General features: G+C 42.9%; 2 protein-coding genes across 6 annotated transcripts in view; one reads left to right on the top strand and one right to left on the bottom strand.

The window, feature by feature from the left end:
• Positions 1 to 12,311, top strand: part of LOC105562121 (spondin-1) — a 13,082-nt gene extending 771 nt beyond the window's left edge. The window contains exons 2-12 of the mRNA XM_012012676.1: positions 7,428 to 7,618; positions 7,728 to 7,912; positions 8,045 to 8,242; positions 8,431 to 8,717; positions 9,031 to 9,434; positions 9,583 to 9,754; positions 9,946 to 10,195; positions 10,282 to 10,465; positions 10,563 to 10,726; positions 10,792 to 10,977; positions 11,668 to 12,311. Coding sequence (XP_011868066.1) covers positions 7,438 to 7,618; positions 7,728 to 7,912; positions 8,045 to 8,242; positions 8,431 to 8,717; positions 9,031 to 9,434; positions 9,583 to 9,754; positions 9,946 to 10,195; positions 10,282 to 10,465; positions 10,563 to 10,726; positions 10,792 to 10,977; positions 11,668 to 11,748 — 2,292 coding nt within the window. The 5' untranslated portion in view covers positions 7,428 to 7,437 and the 3' untranslated portion in view covers positions 11,749 to 12,311. The remainder of the gene's footprint in view (positions 1 to 7,427; positions 7,619 to 7,727; positions 7,913 to 8,044; positions 8,243 to 8,430; positions 8,718 to 9,030; positions 9,435 to 9,582; positions 9,755 to 9,945; positions 10,196 to 10,281; positions 10,466 to 10,562; positions 10,727 to 10,791; positions 10,978 to 11,667) is intronic.
• Positions 11,826 to 21,237, bottom strand: part of LOC105562120 (transient receptor potential-gamma protein) — a 96,062-nt gene continuing 86,650 nt past the window's right edge. For 3 of the 5 annotated variants that reach the window (XM_012012674.1, XM_012012675.1, XM_012012673.1), the window contains exons 13-19: positions 21,084 to 21,216; positions 19,918 to 20,113; positions 19,414 to 19,608; positions 18,318 to 18,543; positions 16,755 to 17,132; positions 15,574 to 16,083; positions 11,826 to 15,217 (exon numbers count right to left, since the gene is read on the bottom strand). In XM_012012674.1, coding sequence (XP_011868064.1) covers positions 15,060 to 15,217; positions 15,574 to 16,083; positions 16,755 to 17,132; positions 18,318 to 18,543; positions 19,414 to 19,608; positions 19,918 to 20,113; positions 21,084 to 21,216 — 1,796 coding nt within the window. In that variant the 3' untranslated portion in view covers positions 11,826 to 15,059. Of the gene's footprint in view, positions 15,218 to 15,573; positions 16,084 to 16,754; positions 17,133 to 18,313; positions 18,544 to 19,413; positions 19,609 to 19,917; positions 20,114 to 21,083; positions 21,217 to 21,237 lie in introns of all 5 variants that reach the window. The other 2 variants (XM_012012672.1, XM_012012671.1) reach the window with 2 other exon arrangements.

The following is a 21,237-nucleotide window of genomic DNA, read 5'->3' on the forward strand; positions in this document are numbered from 1 at the left end:
TCCCTGTCTCTCCAAGTCTCTCCCTGTGTCTCTCTGTCTCTCTCTGCACGAATTGTAAATTTAAATGAGAATCTTGATCAGGCTGATCGCAATGACTAATATAATTAATTCCATGGAGCGATTAATGATATTGTTAACATTATGAACATTCATCCTCGATTTTGATACGGTCAACATTATGAAATTAAAATTGCAAATGCATACATTTTACATAGTAATATCTATCAGAATCATTTAAATACACGAAACGTGAATGTAATCACATATTGCCGGACACGTTAATGAAAGTTTTGCCCAGTTTAAATAAATTCTCCTGTTCATAGGCGAAGAAATTTCAGTACCTTCTTTCCTTTTGTGAATATTGCATTTCGTAATTTTCTTTTATGGATATCACTATCTGAATAGTATATAGAAATTAATAAAAATGGCGAAGATACTTACAGCCATAGACAAAATTATTAGACACCCCTTCCTGATCATTATACTGCAAATCTAAGTGTGCTACTTTTATACGCATACAGCGAAGCACCTTTTGCATACTTTCTTCTGTTTAAAATCGTGACGCATGATTTGATGAACGTCATTTACACATTTCTCGCCGTTTAAAAATAATCTTTTTAAATGGCAAGAAATGTGTAAAATAACGTATGTCAAGTCTTATGTTGTAATTTCAAATATTATAGAAAGAAGCGTACAAAAAGTGCTTCACCAAATTAGACGTTCATGTGTATAAAAGTAACGCGCTTAGATTTCCAATGTATACTGTACTGAATCTATTACTAGAAAGATTTTTATTGTTTAAAAGTTATTTACTGCATAGAAGCAATGAACGCTTTACCAAACAATTTTGTAAAAATAGAAATTTTTCAGGTATTAAATTCACTACAGTATATATTGGAAATCTAAGTGAGTTACTTTTATACACATATGTGTAATTTGGTGAAGCACATTTTACTGCTTCTTTTTATTTACAATCACAACATATGATTGAAAAATTGTTTGGCAAAGCGTTCATTGCTTCTATGCGGTAAACAACTTTTAAACAATAAAAATCTTGCTAGTATTAGATTCAGTATAATAATTAGGAGGGTGCCTAATAATTTTGTCAATGGCTGTATCAGATAATCCCGAAAAAAATCAAATTCAACGACCCGATGAGAATTACGATAGCACGTTATCCCGCTGTGGTTGTTAAACAATTAGACTTGACCATGGACGAGACACCCCGAAGCCGCAGAGGTCCGCGAGCGCGTGAAAGGACCGACGGCGTCATAAAAGAAGCTGGTGAACCGCGACGTTCGCCATTCCGCGAATTATGTTTGACGGGAATCCGCTCGACAATCGCGCGAGTTTCCGGCTTTTCTCTTCGCTGACGACACGAATGCGCTCCTCCCAAGTTTCATCGCTCGTATATGTTACGCGCGTGCATTAATCGTGCAGTGAACAAAGTACGCTTTGTAGCGGAGCGGTAGCAGCACGGTAAAGTATGCATATTGCGGCGGCAATGAGTTTAATTGACGGACTCTCAATGGAGCTCAGTGCTTAAGGGATGAGAGGTAGCTGCGGGCCGCTTAACAAAACGGCTCTGCAGGGCGGTATCGATTAACGTCTACCGCGAAATAGCGGCATGAATTAGTAAAAGCAACGGTCGGCGCGCAGGTTTTATGGCCAAACGCAATTTTCAAGGCAGCAGCTGTGCTCCCGAGAGCTTCGCGAGTTGAAATTTTAACAGACAAATCGTCGATTCGCAGCGGCTAGTTAAAGCGACTACCGCGGCAAATCAGTGATCGTCGCATGGCAGCGCAGTCAAACATAATAGACTAATTGAACGTGACCAGCTTGACGCGATGTCGCACGATCACGCGCGATAATGATTTGAAACTGCACTACGTAATGAACCGGGGGCTGGGGAGCGAGTTGAATATAACTGTGTTCATTTATATTGCGGCTCGTTAAAGTTGAGAGATGTCCAAGTCACACGGGGAATACTGACGCGGATCTCTAATGGCGAGCTCTGCTTAACGGAATGACTCATGAAAATTTAAGCTACGCCAATTATGGGAACACACCAGTGGTGAAACAACTAATTAGATATATTTGTAATGAATAATCAGGGTTGGGAAGTAACTCCCCAGACAACATGCATGTCTAAAGGATATCTTAAAGACGTCTTAAAAGAGACATCTTTAAGACTTTACTAAAAGACGTCTATAAGACGTCAGAAAAAAAACGTCTTAAGACATTGTCAAAAAGATGTCTTTACGACGTCTTTATAAAAATATAAAATATTGATTATATGTCAAGTAGTGTTTATATAATCTTTAAAGTTCGAATTAATACATTTGTTAAAGCATCTGTGACATATATTGCTAAGATGTTTGAAAGTATTTTAAAAATAGAAAAATTTGTAAAATTAGAATAATGAGATTTGTAATGCAATATGTAGTGCATAATGATTGTGGCAGTTGTGACAGTCACGCATAACCAGAACTGCACATTACTGACAGCTTAGAGTATCGATTACTTTCAAGGAGGTGCTTAGCAACACAAAAGATTCATATATTAATCCGCTAGGAGGAGATAATTTTTAAAAGTAACTCGCATTTAAAAATCGTTGAAGAATAGGATATAAGGAGGTCTACCAACGGTAGAATTTTAGGAAAATAATCCTTAGCATACTAGGAGTCCTAAAAGTAGTAATCACAACTTCCAAGAGAAGCTTTTAGTTGTCATTCCTATAGAAGAGGAAATAGCTCTTCGACGTCCGCTTGACCGCGGCCTAAGTACAAAAACCAGAAATTGCGTAATATCGAGATACGACCTTGCGAAAGAGATCAGTCGATATGCCTATAATACATGTCTCGAGGACGTCTTTTGGATTTGTTTTCAAGACGTCTTAAAAATGTCTTTAAGACAAGTCTAAAAGACGTCGAAAATCGGGACATAAGACATCTTTAAGACGTCTTTAAGACGTCTTTCTGACAACTTCATAAGACGTCTTAGAACTATTTAAGACGTCTTTAAGACGTCTTTTAGACGTCATAATGTTCGTTACATGTAACGAAGTTACAATTGCAGTTACTTTTTTTTGGTAACTCTAACTTAACTCAGTTACATTTTTTCGAAAACTAGTAACTAATTTAATAGTTACATTAATAGTTCACATATAATTTTTAAACCTCCACAGATCGCATTAGGCCTTGCCTTTGCGCATAAACGCCTTTATCGACACTTTACAATTCAAATCAAGATTTTATATTTTTAATTTTATTGCAAGGAAGTAACTGAAAAGTAACGATTCGTTACTTTTTGAGTTGTTGTAACTGTAACGTGTTACTTTTCAGAATTGGTATCTTGTAATTGTAACCAGTTGCATTTTTAGCGAAAAACCTGTAACTCTACTCTTTAAAAGTCAATCGGTGCATTATCACTGAAAACAGTTATAAGTATAGCACTGAATAATTCAGCGCTATATTTATAACTGTGAATCAGCGAATATTCACTGTTTTCAGTGATAATGCACACTGGTTGACGTTCAGAGAGTGACTAGATACTTTTATAAAGCAACTCTCCCAACCCTGTACACTGAGAGACCCATTTTGTTGAATAAAACGAAATAATTTAATTGGATCATTGACTGAACATGTAATTTGACTGTATAAAGGAATTTAAATGTTAGAACAACCAACTATTTTGTTTCCTTGAGTTGTTTATTTGAACAAAATTTTATGGTTGAGATAATAAATTCGTCGATTTTATCACGTTCTAAATAATTGCGTTTGTTGGGTGAACTAAATTATTTAGTTGAATATTATAAAAGGATTCTGCGCGTGTTCACTCAACCATTGTGTGTGTTGATATAACCAAATTTCCCAACTAAATTTCTTTGTTGTATCAACTGAAAGATTTGTTTGCCCACATCCAAACAAGAAATTCAGTTGAGTCAACTAAATTTTGTTTTATTCAACAAAATGGGTCTCTCAGCGTATATAGAACACTAAACAAACAATTTATCACGTTAAAGACAAATGCAATTTGTTAAGTGTTATAAAAATATTGCTGTGCCAGAAATAGTTCGGAAAATTTATCATGTTTATAATAAAAGTATAACTTCTTGAAAATACGAGACCGAATATTACTAAGACGCGACGCGGATCGTTGTTGGTTTGTAGGAACGAAGAGAAATATCTTTGCATTGGCAATATTGCAGGACGCTACACGCGTTCATCATAAGCACAATTTGCTAAAGGTGAAGTATTACAAAATCTTATTATGCTAAGGTACGTACGACAAGAGAGAAAAAGACGATTTACATTTATTACACGTCTGGAAAAATAAAATACGGTCGAGTACGAAGACGCATCGTAGATCGTTATCTACCTATACAGCAACTAAGAAAGCCTCTCTCTCTCTCTGGAAATAATATAGAATGTACGGCGATAATAGCATGAAACACCTTAGTACAAAGTTGCGAAGAAGGCAGAGATACAAATTAATTAATCAAAGATACAAGTTAATCGCGCGGAAAATTAATTAACCCTCCGTTTCCAACGGAGTTTGTCAAACACGGAGCACAATCGAGATGTACCGAGGCTCGTCGTTCCGTATCCGTTAATTATTTCGCTAATTGCGAGCATACTGTGACACGCGTAAACTCACCCACGCGAGTCAGTTGCGGGTAGGGATATAATAGAGGGTACGTGTTCGACCGAGCGTGCTATATGCACCAGTTTTCACGCGTGTGTACACACGGAGCGGTGGCCAGCGTCGCCGTCAGCGAGCTCCACGATCATTTCGACGTGAAATTCATAATGGACGCACGAGTGTCCGCAAGATGAAACCGTGAAAGTGAATACCGATTGCGGGATAAATTACGAGCGCTGCTAAAAAGAAAGCAATAAAGGGGTGGGATCATGAGGTAAGAGGGGAAATATCAAAATTCTCATCGCGGAAGTGCCGATCGTTGTGGGCGATGCCTTTGATAATTTTTTATCGTTTGGCTGAATGGAGATTATGTTTAATGACGATTCATTGTATAGTGGAAGTTAAGTGGAGCGCGCTCGACACGCGCGAGAAGTCTTTCACTTTCGCGATCTCCTTAATGTCAAACTCACGACTGTTTACAGAAACGGAAGACCGATTCGCCGAGATATATACAAATTAGACTATTTAAAGATTTAAATGGGACCATTAAAATAATAATTATGGGGCCATCAAAATAATAATCAAGATGATAAATGTTGCTGCAGGAAGTTTCGACGTTCTTCCGCTAGCAATCAGCTTGAGAGGGGGTCCAACACATTGTTTAGGCTAATATAATTTTAGACGTATGTGTTCGATGAAAATTTTAGATACCTTAGCGAAATCGTTCTTTTCGTGTGCTTCCCGTGCATTTCACCGCGGTTCCGCGTACGGTTGGACGACGATCTCCTTAGATTTCAAAGACCACGGAATTCTCGAATCCCTCGCGTACCTTCGTAGGTCGGGCTCGACGACAGGACGGAGCATTTCCGTATCCGGAACGCGCGATAGACGGCATGGCTCGCCACGTGCCGGGAGCACGAGAGAGAGAGCATCTCTCGGGCGCCGCGCTTTGCAATTTCCGGCCCCGCGGGGTCGCGCACCGCCCGCTCTTTCTCGCCTCATCTCGTCCCGTCTCTCGTCCACCTCGGCGAGCTGGCGCTCTAGAAACCTACAGCCACCTACGTGTCTTGCGAGTGTCGATCTCGAAAGCCGGTCGCAGCGGATTGGCATGAGTCCCGACCCAGTTCTCCCAGCTATTCGACCGTAATCGGATGCATGCGGCACGCGCTTCGATTCCGCACGTGGCTGCAATAACATCTCAAAACTCGTCCGGGACACTCGCGCGTATCCTTTCCCAGTCAGAAATGACTGGAAAACCAACGTCGAAACGATATCGAATCGATTTCGACGTCGGTTTTCCAGTCATTTCTGACTGGGTTCTACCCTCAACGCATTTGCACCTGCGAAATCGGTGTCGCGCGAAGCGACTTTTGAAAAATAAACGTGTCCTTTCAGTTTCCGTCGATTAATCAATACCTGCTTCATCTTCTTTCATTTGTACTCGAACGTGTCGTTTTTTTGTTTCATAAACGCTTTCATTTTCACGTTAGACTTTTAATTTTAAATTAATGGATAAATGCGTGGCTTAAAGCAATCGTATTTTTTCATTGCACTGTCTTGATTACGTTTCTACTTTTCTGGTACGGCGTAGATGTCTATTAATTATAGTAATCGAGTTGCATGGGCGTCTTGACTAGGCATCTTGACGCTCAATCTCAAGCGTAATTCAATCTCTCACACGCGATCTTACTGATTATACAATATATCACGGGTTAATGCGCAGAGAGACGCAGTTATTCGATAAAAAAAGGAAGAGAGAGATTCAATGTTGCCCGAGTGCAAAGATATCGGAACATGTTTGTGATCAACCTCTTTTCTGTTTCACAAAAATTGCTTACGAGAGAGAGTCTCATAGGAGACAGTAATTCTCACGGTCATTTTTCTGCGATACAAAAAACAATTGCTCTTCCATCGCTGAGAAAATCGAGTATCGTTAGCCACGAATTACGTATGCAATAGTATATTATGTCGCCGAAGTCATGCGATCGGTTTCGAAAATATTGCAAGAATCGAATAAGTCTAGTTTCAGTTCGTACGCACTAGATTCTCTCTGTAGCGTGATTTTATGTAAATATTAATAAAGGAGAAAAGTAATGAAATTTCAGTTTATCGACTGACAATGTTACTTTCGTCAGTCGAAAAACACTAATCTCGATGACATTTTTTATTCGAGGAATGAGAAAGAGTGAGGACAAGTGACCATAGGAAAATGGGGCCGATCTTGTTCTCACTCTTTCCGGATTTTTTCCCTCTCCGCCCGCTCACATAATCTGGCAACATTTCCCAATTGTAGCTTGCCCGCGATTACAATACAATCTCCGTTCTCCATTCGCAATTGCGAAATCGTGGCTCGCGATCCACTCGCGATTATGCATCGCCGTTTCATGGCTCTATGTAGCACAAGGTGTTTCTGCGGTGATTTATCGCTCCAAATCGAGTCCAACAATAACGGTCGGAAGAGACCGGCGCGATTCGCGTTCGGATCATACGTTCGCGTGCTCGTTCATTGCTTTTCAGACGGATTCTGACAATAGCACTTAACAATCAACCGAGATTCGTTCGGTCTCGCGGCGCTGTCAATTGTAGCAATTTTCTTGGCAGAGCAAGCGAGGCGTGAATTCAAGGACAAAGTCGCCGGGATGTCATTCTCGTATTGCAGATCCCGCACGAATGTTAGAGAACGGTTTTACATAACATACCTAGATAGCACAAGAGTTGCACAAAGAGCTAAAATCACTTTGAGCACATTCGAGTATAAATGTGAAATGTACGAAACGTTGCAGATATTCCAAAATGTTGTTTTTAATACTGACGGCGAGTCTCCTCGCCGTGACTCGCGCCGGATGTCCCATGAGACCAACGGTGGAACAAACTTCAGCGAGCAGGACAGTGGGTGACGGTGGTTACAGAATTCTTATCAGCGGGCAAACAAACGGATACATTCCGAATGCAATTCATACGATTAGCTTGCAAGGTATACGCTTAAAGGGTTTCAGTGCGACCTAAAAGAAATTAGTACAATAGAAACAAGAAGGCGGAGAACTGTAAAATTCTGTTGCGGCATGATCGATGGGACATTTTAGGATCGCAGACGCACGAAAGGCTTCAACAATTTACGCGCTTCACGCTCACGGTGCATTCGCAGCACGCGCCGAATAGTCCTTCGGCTCGCGTCGGTTACTTCCAGCTGTTCCCGGATTCCTTGACTACCTTTAACGAGGACTGCATTAACACGGTCTCCGAAGTGACCGATTACCCGAAGTCTGAGGTAGGAATACAGGCAGATACGCGTGGCTCTATTAAAAAATATCATATAGAGGAAAGTCCCCTATTATGAGAAAGATCCTCTATTAATCTCGTCTTTGCTTCTCTGCTTGATGACTCATTTTCTTGATGGTAGATCCAGGTGATGTGGCGGGCGCCACAGGCCGGCTCCGGATGCATCATTTTCACCGCGATGATCTTAGAGAACAATGTACGCTGGTACGCGGAAGACGGTGCCCTTACCAAGACCCTTTGCGAAACGGCAAGCACGGAAACGGAAGTCGGCGGTGCGAACGAGACCCGGTGTTGCGCTTGCGACGAAGCGAAGTACTCGGTGAGCTAGGAAATCTTCCGAAAAAGTTCGGCAGGTTGAGATAAAAGAGTTGAATGCTTCTAAAATTCGTAGACGGCACAATTTTCATTCTTGCTTCATCTTACGTGCTTTTTACCGAAGCTGCGACGGCCGACGAACAAGCTGCAGGTCGCCAATCGGTTGAAGCGTCTCGTCGAACATTGTTTCAGCTAACTATGGAGGGTATCTGGTCGAACAGAACACACCCGAAGGACTTCCCGTTTTCCGCCTGGTTGACCCATTTCAGCGACGTCATCGGTGCGTCGCACGAGCCGAATTTTTCCTTCTGGGGCAGAGATCACGTCTCGACGGACGGTTTTCGACAACTGGCCGAGTGGGGTTCCGCGACGGGCGTGGAGGCGGAATTAAGAGAGAGAGCCAGACAGCTTAGAACGCTCATCAAAGCCGCCGGTCTTTGGTATCCCAATGTTAATTCGAATACGACGACGAGCTTCAGGTAAACGCCGTTCGTTTCCAAAATATCAATTCGACGAAACGTCAAGGTCCTTTGACGTCGCTAACTGACGACGCAAGCCTCTCGATAGTCAAAAAATCGACTGTACAAAAGATGCGCGTATCGCAAGTTTATATGTTTTCTCAATGCTAAGATATATTTGAATTAAAGCATTCATTTTCTAATATTCTCGTAACGTAACAAACCTCTTGCGATTATTTGCATACGTTAAATTCGATTTTAACGCTGTCCCAATTAGCAGTCGTTAATAATCGCTATTTTTTTTTGCTATCAGTTTTTTTTCACGATTTTTCAGGGTAGACCGAAAGCACCCACTTCTCTCGGTGGCATCGATGCTGGGTCCGTCCCCCGACTGGGTGGTGGGTGTGAGCAAATTGAATCTCTGTCAGAAGGACTGCACCTGGACGAAGAGTATGATAATCGATCTTTATCCCTGGGACGCCGGAACCGATAACGGTATCAGTTACATGTCGCCCAATTCCGAGACGAAGCCGCGCGAGAAGATGAAGCCGATAACGACGCTCTATCCGGAGGACCCGCGATCACCGTTCTATGATCCGTCCGGTAGACCCATGCATCCACTGGCCAGGCTGTACTTGAACCGGGAGAAAATCATCCCACGCGGATGCAGCGACGAGCTTCTGCAGCAGCAAGTAGTCGAGTTGGAAGTGGCCGAGAACACCGAGGATACGTCGAGACGTATGCAAATATTAATAGCCCATCTTTTTAAAGAGCGTTATAAGGAATACTTCTGTCTAGCTTCAGCACTCGTGGTATTTTAATGGCGTTGAGCGAGTTTACTCTCGATACGAGCGTAATTCAACCTTGTCTTGCTGTGAATTTTAAGCGGAGTGTCATACAACGGATTATTCGCCGTGGTCGTCGTGTTCCGTGACGTGCGGTAAAGGTTTAAGGATGCGCACGAGGTCGTACAGAATGCCGGAGAAAGCCGCTATGCTCGGTTGTAACAGGCAGCTGGTCTCGAAGGAGATGTGTGTCGCGTCCATTCCCGAATGCTCGTGAGTGCTTTCGCACTTTTTGTACGTCCTAATGAAGATTGAGAAACTGTCGCAGCTTCTCGCGAGAGAATCAAACTGAACATTATTATTTGACAACGTCAGTGTTTTTCTTCATCAGATCTGGCGTATAATCTTCCAATTAAATCTAATTCTGTGCATAATCGCAATCAGAGGTCGGTGTGTCGTTTCAGGGGCGAGGAGGAGAGCGACGACGACGTCGTGATTTCGTTGCAGAACGACCCGCTTTGCGAGACCACCGAGTGGAGCGAGTGGTCCGAGTGTTCCAACACGTGCGGGATCGGCTTGAAAATGCGGACGAGGAGATTCCGCGATCGCCGCGGTCGCAAGCGGTGCCCGCTCGTGTCGCTCGTCGAGAAGGAGAAGTGCATGGAGCCGCCGTGCCAGGCGGGAACGGAGGAGCTGCTCGATCCTGAGTGCAGGGTGCGGACTCCAATCGAAATCTACTTGGCACGGGACAGACGTGCGTTGTGACGATAATTTACAACATTTGACGACGATGATTTAAGGTGACGGACTGGTCCGACTGGTCGCCGTGCAGTGCTTCCTGCGGCAAAGGCGTGAAACTGAGGACCAGGCTGCTGATAGTCGACCCATCGCTGCAGGCGGAATGCTCCTCGCGCGTGGAATTGCTCCAGCAACGGCCGTGCCTCGTACAGTCGGACTGTACGTTCGACATGGCAACGGCGAAGGGTAAGGGGCATAAGAAGTTTTTATTTCGGAGGACCAAGTTTTTCCTTCAATTCAGACCAGTTGACAACCTTGCGGCATTCATTTGCATTTCTCGCAGTCGTGTGTATGGAGGAAGCGGAGCAGGGGCCGTGCAGGGGCTACTTCCAGAGGTGGGCTTTCAACCCGCGGAAATTGATGTGCGTGCCCTTCGCGTACGGCGGATGCCGCGGCAACCGGAATAACTTCCTAACGGCGGAGGAGTGCAGCAGTACCTGTGACATCGTAAGCGCGCGTCTCATCGAAACTCGCCGCGCGAGCTGAGGTGTCATCTAAATTCTCGTTCCCAGGTGCGAACCGCTCTTACCGGCCAGGGCTTCAACGAGACTGCAAACCGAGATCAAACACCTACCGACTCGTTGAGTCCACCTCCACCACCTCCCCCCGTGGATTGCGTGGTGACCCGCTGGTCAAATTGGTCGCCGTGTAGTGTCACTTGCGGTGTCGGTCGCGTCACAAGTTACCGTACTGTCGAGGTAAGCGTAATTGGCCCCGGGCTATTACGCGCGTTATTATTTGCGAAATTTGTGGTGCACGCAGCTCTCTGAAATAACAAACCAATGCAGCGCAAAAATGTTGAATCAACATCTCAGAAACGTTCCATTACAACATTGCAATTTTGCATCAACGTTACGAAATGTGGATTCAACGTTGAAAAGATATTGCAAAAACGTCTAATGTCCGCTGAATTGTAATGTCTTGTAAACGTTACAATTCACCATTCGGAAAACCTTGTTAAATTATATTGAGTTAACATTGATCGCGTTTAGCAGAATATTTTTTACAACTGCTGGAAGTGCTGAAATGGAATTATTCCACTAAAATAATAATCCAATCTTAGCTCAGAAAATTTCTGACTGTTGCAAAAATATTATATATATATACGTTAAAACAATCTTGAACAAATTATTATTTTTTGACACTCAAATAGATGCTTAAAAATGCAGCAATATAAAGAATTAATATACAAACATTAATCTAGATTCAACGTTAGAAAAGGTATTTATACTTCAACATTCAACATTGCAACGTTTCAGCAACATTGTTTTAACTTTCTGTGCTGTATGGGAAGCTGTTGCGTCAATATTGCCCTAACGAATTGTACATAACACGTTGAGATCTTTCCGCTGTGACAATATCTGACAATGTTTTATTTGCGCGATTAGCGGGAAGCTGCAAACGGTGGCCGTCCCTGCCCGAAGAAGCTGCATCGTCGTTATCGCTGCGAGCTGGCGCCGTGCGAGTGAATCAAGAAACTCTCCATTCGATGTCATTTAAGTCAGGATATATACTCGGTAGATTAAGGATTACTCAAGCAAAGGTCTGTCAAAAAAAGATAGTTTAATTACATCTGCAAAGAGGTAAATCTCTGTAAAGTTTTAATCTTAGAACGTACGAGACCTAAGCCATGTACACGAATGCATAACGTGGATTATTGTGTCCCGTGTGCAATTTGATTATTTCTTATATACCTTTCCGCCCGCGATTTCTTTCTTCCACGCCGAAAAGCGCTAACGGCGACGAAAACAATAATTCGATTTAAAAGATTCGATTGTTGAAAACACTTTGGGTTACCGTGTGATGGAAATGAAATATTTTAACAAACTTTACACGTTACACCTCACAAAGCGATCCACGTTGAACATTCAAATTAATATTAATCGATGCATTTATAGACTACCAATGTACATTACCGTCGGTCCTCTATTGCCAATGTTAGCCTCCCCTTAAATTAATCGCGTTATAAACGCTGTGATGTGTTCGATCTTTCCTACAAAATGCTGGATACGAAATAAACGGATTATCAGAATAAATGATGTTTTATTAATGGTCATTTCGTTTGCGTGCTCTAATTCCCATCGAATTTCAATCGATACTATAAAACGCGGAGTCGATGTAATCGCTTTATATCGGATAAAACATTTGTTTTTCGCAATCTATCCATTCAAATTGATGCATCCGAATTCCATCGTTTGCAAATTGATATCTCGCATCTATCAAACGAGACGGTCGACCATAGTGGTAAATTTCTGATACTACAGAGTGGAAAGAATGAAGAAGTCTTTTTTTTTTGCGTTTGACACAATTTGCTAATGTTATGTCACAAGTATAGGAAACGCGCTTGAAATTAATTCCAAGTTAGATATCCAATTGATTCTCGCCTCTCGCCACTCTCTCGTTTTTCGAACCTCGATCAACGTTCGATTGCTCGAGCGATGCCGCAGGTGTAAAAACGCTTGTTGTTCCCACGCAGAAATTCGTGCACCTGTAATTCACGACGAACCCCGAATTGCAATCAGCTGTCTCTGGAAAACGTCCAAATTCACGCAACTGCGAGATGATTCCCGACACCGCTACGATTTCCCATTATCCTTCGTGGCGCGTACGTTTTCGTCAACGAAATCGCATACACGTGTGCGCCAAGAGAAATATTCCGCCGCTTTCATACGTCCGTAATCTGTGAGAAAATTCGTTCGGATTCGTAGGAGTGTCGCTTCATCTCAAATAATCCCGGGCTCGTCCCCTTACATTTCGTTTGCGGTGCCTGCTACCTTTCCACCCACAACGAAACTCTCCCTACTTAGCACCAACCGGGAGAATCTAGCTTCGCATAGTTACATTAATAATCTCATATAAATAATACACGTAGGTGATATAACGATTAATAAATCACTATACATCTACCAAGAGCGCGAAACCATATTATATCCTTCCTTTAAAGATCGTACACTAGCTCTTTATATAGTATCAACTGTGAAACGATAGACTTTTCATTCATAATGCAACATTATATAATTTCTTCAATTCATCGGACAAATAACTCCTATTAAAAATGGCATTACCTTCGCTCCGAAATCGCCCCGTTAGATCGTATTTTATTTAAAGAAGTATTACTTCGGCGGTTCGATCCGCTTGGTAAATATATAGTGCTCCGATGATGACTATATATCTCTTTTACGGCTGTTTTCTTTTTACCGAGACCACGGGAAGATCCATGAATAAGGGGGACGAAGCGAGCGAGCAATTGGACAGTGCCCCCAGGGCGACTTGCTCCTCAGGAACTTACCTGTGGTGCTGATCACGCGATTCGTATAACATTAACGATAGTAATAATTGTTATTAACGTACATACACGTAATATCTAGGAAGTAGTACATAATATCTAGGATTCTCGTTCCCTTAGGCCACTACTCGACTACGTACTACCGGCGTGTTCTTTGGTCGTGCCACATTGTTCCTGCTCTTCTCGCGAAAATCAATTCGGCGTCTCTCGCCGACTTGACTCGGCGTTAACGAAAGATTTTAGCCGTTCGTTAGTCTAAATACAGGCAGAGAGTTACGCGTTGGATCGTTAAAAGACGACTCGTCAGCAGTCACGAGCTTGCGATTAACGAGCGATTAATTCTATATCGGAATTGTTGCGGAAATGCGGGGGGACTTTAAGGATTTCTCTTTCGCGTCAATCCACCGTGCGTGTCTTACGGCAGAGTTATTATATAATTGATTCTCTCAGCACCTGTGCGTTTGTGGCCGCTCTAAATTATTGTAGAATAAAAAAATAATAAAACTCGTCCGTTGTCAATGATTGATTATCGATTAGAGTTTGTGACTAGAGTTGGATAAGTATATGGAAGAAATAAATCGCCGAAGAAACGATCGCTTAGGAGGCTATCGAGTTTCGTTCTTCAGTAGACCAGCTCTCTGAAGATACGACGTCTATAATATTTGAGGTAAAGCAATATTCGTCTCGTCTCCCTCAACATTTAACTTAATAATATAATAATAGCCGTTTCTTTTTCACTCTCTTGTTACGAGATCTGGCTGACTAGTGTTGACTAGGCTATTTGCCGCCGACTCACACATGCCACTTCCGTTCTGGCAGTAGTAGTAATACAAGTAATTTTCAGTACAATCTACCGTCGATCGTCGCTCAAAGACTTCGCCATGCGAAGATATTCCGCGATTAATCATATATATATATGATATTTCGTCATTCTTGCTAATTTAAAAAATGTGTAAAAAATAGAATGTTATACCAAAAAGAAGGGCGCGAGACACAATTTATATGCAGCTGTTGTCGGAGAAAAGTTTAAACTGAGAAAGATAAGTAAACTTACCAAAATAATCGTGGAAACTCTCTCCTTCGTCTGTATAAAATATAAAAATAAATATTTATAAAATATAAATAACAAATATAACATACGAATAATTTCTAAGTGCAATTTTGAGCCGTTTTCTTATTGAGGGAAGCGTCCGCGGTAAAAGGGTTGGGATGAGGGGAAGAGGATAAAAGATTTTGATGAGAGATTGGGTTCCTTCGAGATTCCCGATCGACGTCGCTCTTATGTTTAATCGGCATGGCGCGTCGCGTCGCGAGAAAGGCATCATTGTGCGTCTGCCGGCGTCAGGACGGTCGTGGCGCGTGCACGCGTGCACAATCGTCGCCGACGTCGTTCTAGCCTCATGGCCGTTGTAAACGAAGCTCGAAGCTGAATTCCGACTGATGCTTCCTGTGTCAGCTGGTCGGCCGCCGCCCGTCGGCGACACTTCCGTTTCCTCAGAGCCAGCCGGTGGACACGTCGTGGCCGGAAATCGGCTCGATGCCGGGAAGACGTTGCAGCTGCGTCGCCGATCCGTTTCGCTTCGCCGTGATCGACGTCGAGCCGCTCGCCACCACGCTCTCCTCGGTTGTCGACGGTGTCAGTGGGACGATACCTTAAAAAAAAAACCGACGACCATATCGTAAATGTCATCGTTTCTCAAACACATAAACGTTTTGAAAATCATTTAAAACTGTAAAAAAAAAATACACGAAATTTGTAGATGCTAAAAGTAAGCCTACAATAAAATTCATGACTATTGCATAGTTATTGATTTGAGGCTTGAATAAAAATTTTTCAAAACAAAAAATGCCCACATATATCATGTTACTCCAATTTGCGGTGTAATCTGGTCACGAGCTCGAGTAATTACCCGAGCCAAGTGGCGCACAGATAGTTAAATGCACGTTATAATTGCGCCATCCTACACGCTTTCGTAAAATAGTATCCCGCGTAGTAATATCGGTTCACCTTGCTGCGCGTTCGCACGCTCGTTGGCGATCTCGACGACGTCGAAGCTGGGCTGCTGGCTCTGCGTGACCTCGTGCCGTCGCGACACCGTTATCGACGACTGCGGCGTTAATTCGGGACCCCGGGTGGGCACGCTGCTGGCGCGTTGCAGCTGCTTCTTCGAGGAGATTCTGGCCGCGAGGACAGTGGCGACCGAGGACGTCGTGCTCGAGTCTGCGGGATTCGTGTTAGTGCTGCTGGTCATCGCGGGCGTGGACAACCTCGACGCGGAGAACTTTTTGCGCTTCCTCCTCAGGGCGGCCAGAGCCGGGCCCAGGCCGTGGGTGAACATGTGATGCGCCTCGTGATGCTGCGCGTGATGAGACTGAGACTGATGGGGATGCTGCGTGCTTTGTACATCGTGTATACCGGCTCCCTCCAAGGAGGACTTGGAGTCCGAGGAGCCCTCGGATCGCGAGCCACCTTCCTCGGACGCCGGCGAGTACACCGAGTCCTCCGAACGCGATCTACCTGGAAAGGGAAAACGATTTTCGTTTGTGTATTGTGGAATTTTATTATCGTTTCGTTGAAATAAATCAGAGATTTACACGAGGATACAAAATACCTGACAATATCATTAGAATGTCTAATCACTGGAAAAGTAGAGAATAAAAAAATCGCGGTGATGCGTTTTAATTTAATAACATGCAATTGTTTATTCTATCCTCTTCTTATTTTACATATTATATTTGAAAATATTCTCGTGACTTTTTAAGTAAAAGGTATAGCTTCAAGTCATATTTTATATCTACACGGGAAGAATTTTCTCTTAAAATTTATCCTGAAAATCGTGTATTGTGGGACGACATGGCATTTCGGAGAATTTTATGAGAGTTTCTTTCAAATTGTACCATACATTTTACTAGTAAAATCTAAGTATACTAACAAAATGTATGGTAAAATTTCAAGAAACTCTTACGAGGTTCTTCAAAATGCCGTGTCGTCCCACGACTACGTGATTTTCAGGGTGAATTTCAAGAGAAAAATCTCTCCGTGTAGGTGAAGAGCGGACTATTAGTGGCTCACTCGCGCGTTTATTTAACAAATTACGAAATATTCTCACCGATAGATATCGAGATCCCCCGTCGGGGGATTAATGTAATTAAAATAGAAACACTAACGTGAGGAAACCTCCGACTTACCGATCAATCTGGAGACCCTTCCGGCCTTTGCAGCCTCGATCAGAGTGCCCCAGCGCTTCTTACGGGAGTTGCTTCTGGTGCCGTGGCTTTGTCGCGGGCCGGTGGCCAGCCCGGGCACGCTATTAGTACTTGTATGATGTGGGCTCTTCTTCGAGGTCGTGCCCGGCCCGAATATGCCGCTCAGAGTCGAGCCGAATAACTCGTGATGGGAGTTCTCATGCTGCGCTTGCTGAAGGGACGCGATGAACTCGGCGACGGGCGGCAGGGTGCCGCTTCCGCCCGGCTGCGGCCCGATGTTGAAACCCTTCATTAACCGCCGCTCTTTCTGGCGGTTTTTCTTGCCACCCGCACCTACGGACAGCTCTTTAAGGCTACCGTCTAGGGGATAAACAGAAAATCGACGAGCAGCCTCAAGCGATCTACTAAAAAAAACTCAAAAGAACTTAAATAAGAAGTGAAAGAAAACGCAAGAGAAATCTCTAGTTCGCGTAACAGTGTACTAAATAGACCGTGTAAGTTTCTATCAGAATTCAATGTACGCAATGTATGTTACATTAATTGTTCGATACGCATAAGAAATACGGGAATAACCGGAAATATTAATTAAACTTCTTTTCTATTTTTTCTTGCATTAATGAATAAGAACAAAAGTAACTTCCATGCTTTCTAAAATCGTCTAAAATTCTCTGTTCGCTGCAAAACTTTTCCCATGCAGTTTGTGTAAAAATAAAAATTTATAAAAAGTACAATAAAAAATGTATTAATATACGTAATTCAGGCTAACGATTATAGCTTCAGCACAGAATTGAGAAAGGGAGAAAAAAAGGGAGAAAATGTAACTTAAATTAATACGATAAAATTGATTTATGCGAAGCTTGTGTGCGTGCCATAGGTAAGACATTATTTTATACATCCTCCCGTTACGATTAATTTGGACCTACACTTGACGCGGTATTTCGAAAATCAGGCGAATTCTTAATTAGAGTAATCAGCCCCCGAAAGTTTGAATGATTAATAGCGCCTTTGTTCAGCTTCGAATTACAAGGGGGTTACCTTTGCTTGGTGACTAATGCGTGTGTTATTGCGGGCAAAATAACGATTGGTATTCCCCAAGCAGAATCGCGGAGTTAAATTCGAAGTTTCGTCTCGCCCGGCGTGATGCGATTAACAATTTGCGGATTACCAGCGATTGCGCCGTCGCTCGTATAATTCTCATCGTTAACTCGGAAACACATTCGTTCGTCGCCGCGACGAATGCACTCTTTTTGTTGAGCGTCGCACTACAACGTTTAATTGCATACCTTACAGACGAGGTATTAATAATTCCATCCCGCTCGCGTATTACGAATATTCGTTTCGCGACATAAACCCTGCGACAATATTGTTTCGACCAAACGGGAATCCGTTCCTTTCAAAGAAAATTGAAAACACTTGCGATCAATATCTGTTGTATACATACACTTAACTGTTACGTTAGCAAACACCGTGCAACTGAACCGATGCTTCTCATGCGGGATATACGCAAAGCAATTTATTCTCTTCTCACTTCTCGTTTCAACTTACCTGTGCCGCTGCTCGCCGCGGTGGAGGTATTCATGCCGGAATTCTTCAGTATCTCGATAAGCTCGCAACGAAATGCACTGATGTCTTGTTTGATCTCGTTGACGTCGTCTTCCGTGACGCCCTCGCCTTCCGCCTTGCGTTGCTCGACGGTGACGTATCGTCTTACCAAATTTCTCATGATACTCTGATACCTGAAGTCCCGCTCGGAAGCCTGCTTGACCTTTCGCTGAGACAAGAATCGAACATCGAAGCCCCTCAGCTTCAAAAGTTTTCGTTACAAAGCACACGTTACGATACGCTTTATGTGGTACGCCCCAGATTTGTCGAGCCATTACATCGCGGATTCGTGTACCGAATTTTCCCGCGGCAAGAACGTCGAGCGTCGCTACAATTTTACTTTCAATCTTGAGTACCGTGCACCTAAAGATTATTAATTATCTCAAAGTGCACGTATAAAATATTATATCAAGTTGATTAAAGACAAGTTTCTTAAACAATAACGCGACACGCAAGATTTCGCCAGATAAGCTTATCTTTTAATCCGTCATAGCTCGACAAGAGTCAGTTTTGTTGGGAATTGCTTATAAACCCTCGAAAGAATCTGCGGATAAAAGTTGATAAGCCTGAAGAACTTTGTATATACTTATACCACGATCTGTAGATACGTGCGATATAGCAGCACGGTTACGACTAATAACGACAAAACTTTTCCTCGGACTTAATAGCCCTTGCAAGTTCTAAAAAAAAGAAAAGAAAGCACAAACTTCCCTCCTGACACTTGAAATTCCGCTCTAAATATTCTTGCCACATAAGAACCTAATTTAAAAATCCGAAAACGAAAAAGAAGAGCCCCGAGGAAATTCGTAAAAGGCATCTCTCGCGATAGAATACATATTTCAATATCCTGCAGCGAATCCCCCGCGACACGCCAGCATTGACATCTTATTCTGCAGCTCGCTTTGCGTTGCCCGAGCGATAAAAATTCAGGTTCGAAAATTGAGGGAGGATCGACTCCCCGGGGAATTTTCCCACAAAGGCTGCGTCGCGGATGCTATTCTAGCCCGGCGAAAATCCGTGAGAGAACTGTCTTTCCTACCCTGATTGTTCGCATATGTTCCTTCTTGGCCGCCCTGCTGTGTCCACAGAGCTTCCGATATACCCATTGCACGACGTACCAAGCGCTCTTCGGGGTCGGTATGATGTTAAACGGCGGCGGTGCGGTACCACCCTCCTCGAAATAGCTGATCCAGAGTTTGCTTCTCGCGAACTTCCACTCGACGTCGGCGCGTTCCTAATTACGAGCAGCGGATCACCCACGCTAATTAGTTTCAGCTAGTTATAGATGCGAAAAGTACGGCGAGGAACGATATGCCGTGTATTTTCTGTCCGATGTCGTTCCAAGTGTCTCAAGGACCCCGCGCTCGTTTCTTTTTAATTACAACAGACTAAATGTCGCCCTCGTCGTATTATTAATCCATTTAACGCGACATTTAGCGCGAGGAAAGTTTAGAGGTTCATCTCCTCCGTTTCTCACATTGTATCTCGTGTACACGATATCTAACTGCCGTAAATAAATTTCGCGGAAGACACTGGCACTTACCGAGATTAGTTGATAGGAATGATTCATCATGGCGATCAGGAGATTCAGGAGGACGACGATGTTGATGACTGAATAAGTGCCGAACATCAGCATGCCCCAAAACCTGGTGAACACCTTGATGCCGTCCAGTTCGAAGCTGTCGAGGTCCACCAAGCCGAAAACCGCCCAGAAGAGCGTTTGTATCGTCTCGAACAGACTGCCCGCCAAATTCATATCGTGTATTAGCCAAAGCAGAATCACCACGCCGAATAATACAAAAATAACTCCTGTATTCAGTTATAAAATATCCGGTAGCTTTATGTTGTGTCATTATGTTGTATAAAATGTATCAATTCAACAGCAACTTATTGACGTCAGTCGAGAAATTAAGAAGTAAAATAAGTGTAGAAACGACCTTACCGGCACTTCTTTATTACATTATAAATTCACAACGTGTCGGCCAGTAATACTGGCCCTCTTCAGGTGATAAATTTACATAAGTACCCGCAAATGTCTGAAGAACAGAAAAAACTATATGCAAGCTATGAGAATATGCGGTCTTGCGTAGGAGTGAAAATTAAAATTAAGTTGCTTTATATTGTATAAATTAAAACATAAAAATAGAAACGTACAAGATTCGTCAAAGTTTAAGATGTAAAATTATGTCAAACTTAAGAGACTTCTCTGTACAACTGACTAGACATGTTGTGCAGAGAAGTCTCTGACGTTTGACATAATTTTAACTCCTGCTACGTAAGGTCGTATATTCTCCTAGCTTACATATAGTTTTTTCTGTTCTTCAGACATTTGCGGGCACTTATGTAAGTTTGTTACCTGAAGAGGGTCAGTATTACTAGCCGAAACGTTGTGAACTTAAAATATAATAAAAAAGTGCCAGCAAGGTCGTTTCTACACTTACTTCATTTCTTAAAATATATCAAGTTTTATTCTTCGTCTCCTTCGCAAGATTTTAATAAAAAATCAAATCCTCCCGATTCTACACAGGGTACGTTCGCGGAGCGCGCTATTAACGCTGAAACTGTTATCTATCTTTCTTTGACGCGTAATGAGCAACAAGGACAGAATGACGCTTTCAGCGCTAAACAGCGCTGATAGCGAGCTCCCTGAACGCACCCATGGTTTTTATAGAAAGCAAATGTTTGTATAAAACGATAGTCATTGCGTACTTAGCGAATCGGCGCCAAACGGTGCACGCGTTGGGGTCAGCATTGGTGGAGCTGACGTTAAGCGAATGCGACATCGCTGATGGACATTGTTTTTTCTCCATGTCGGCGTAATACCAGAGAAGTTGATTGAGACCTACGCGATAAACGGGTTTTC

The sequence above is a fragment of the Vollenhovia emeryi genome, unplaced genomic scaffold, assembly GCF_000949405.1.
Source record: "Vollenhovia emeryi isolate VEMERY1.0 unplaced genomic scaffold, V.emery_V1.0 DF939194.1, whole genome shotgun sequence".
NCBI classification, from domain to species: Eukaryota; Metazoa; Arthropoda; class Insecta; order Hymenoptera; family Formicidae; genus Vollenhovia; species Vollenhovia emeryi.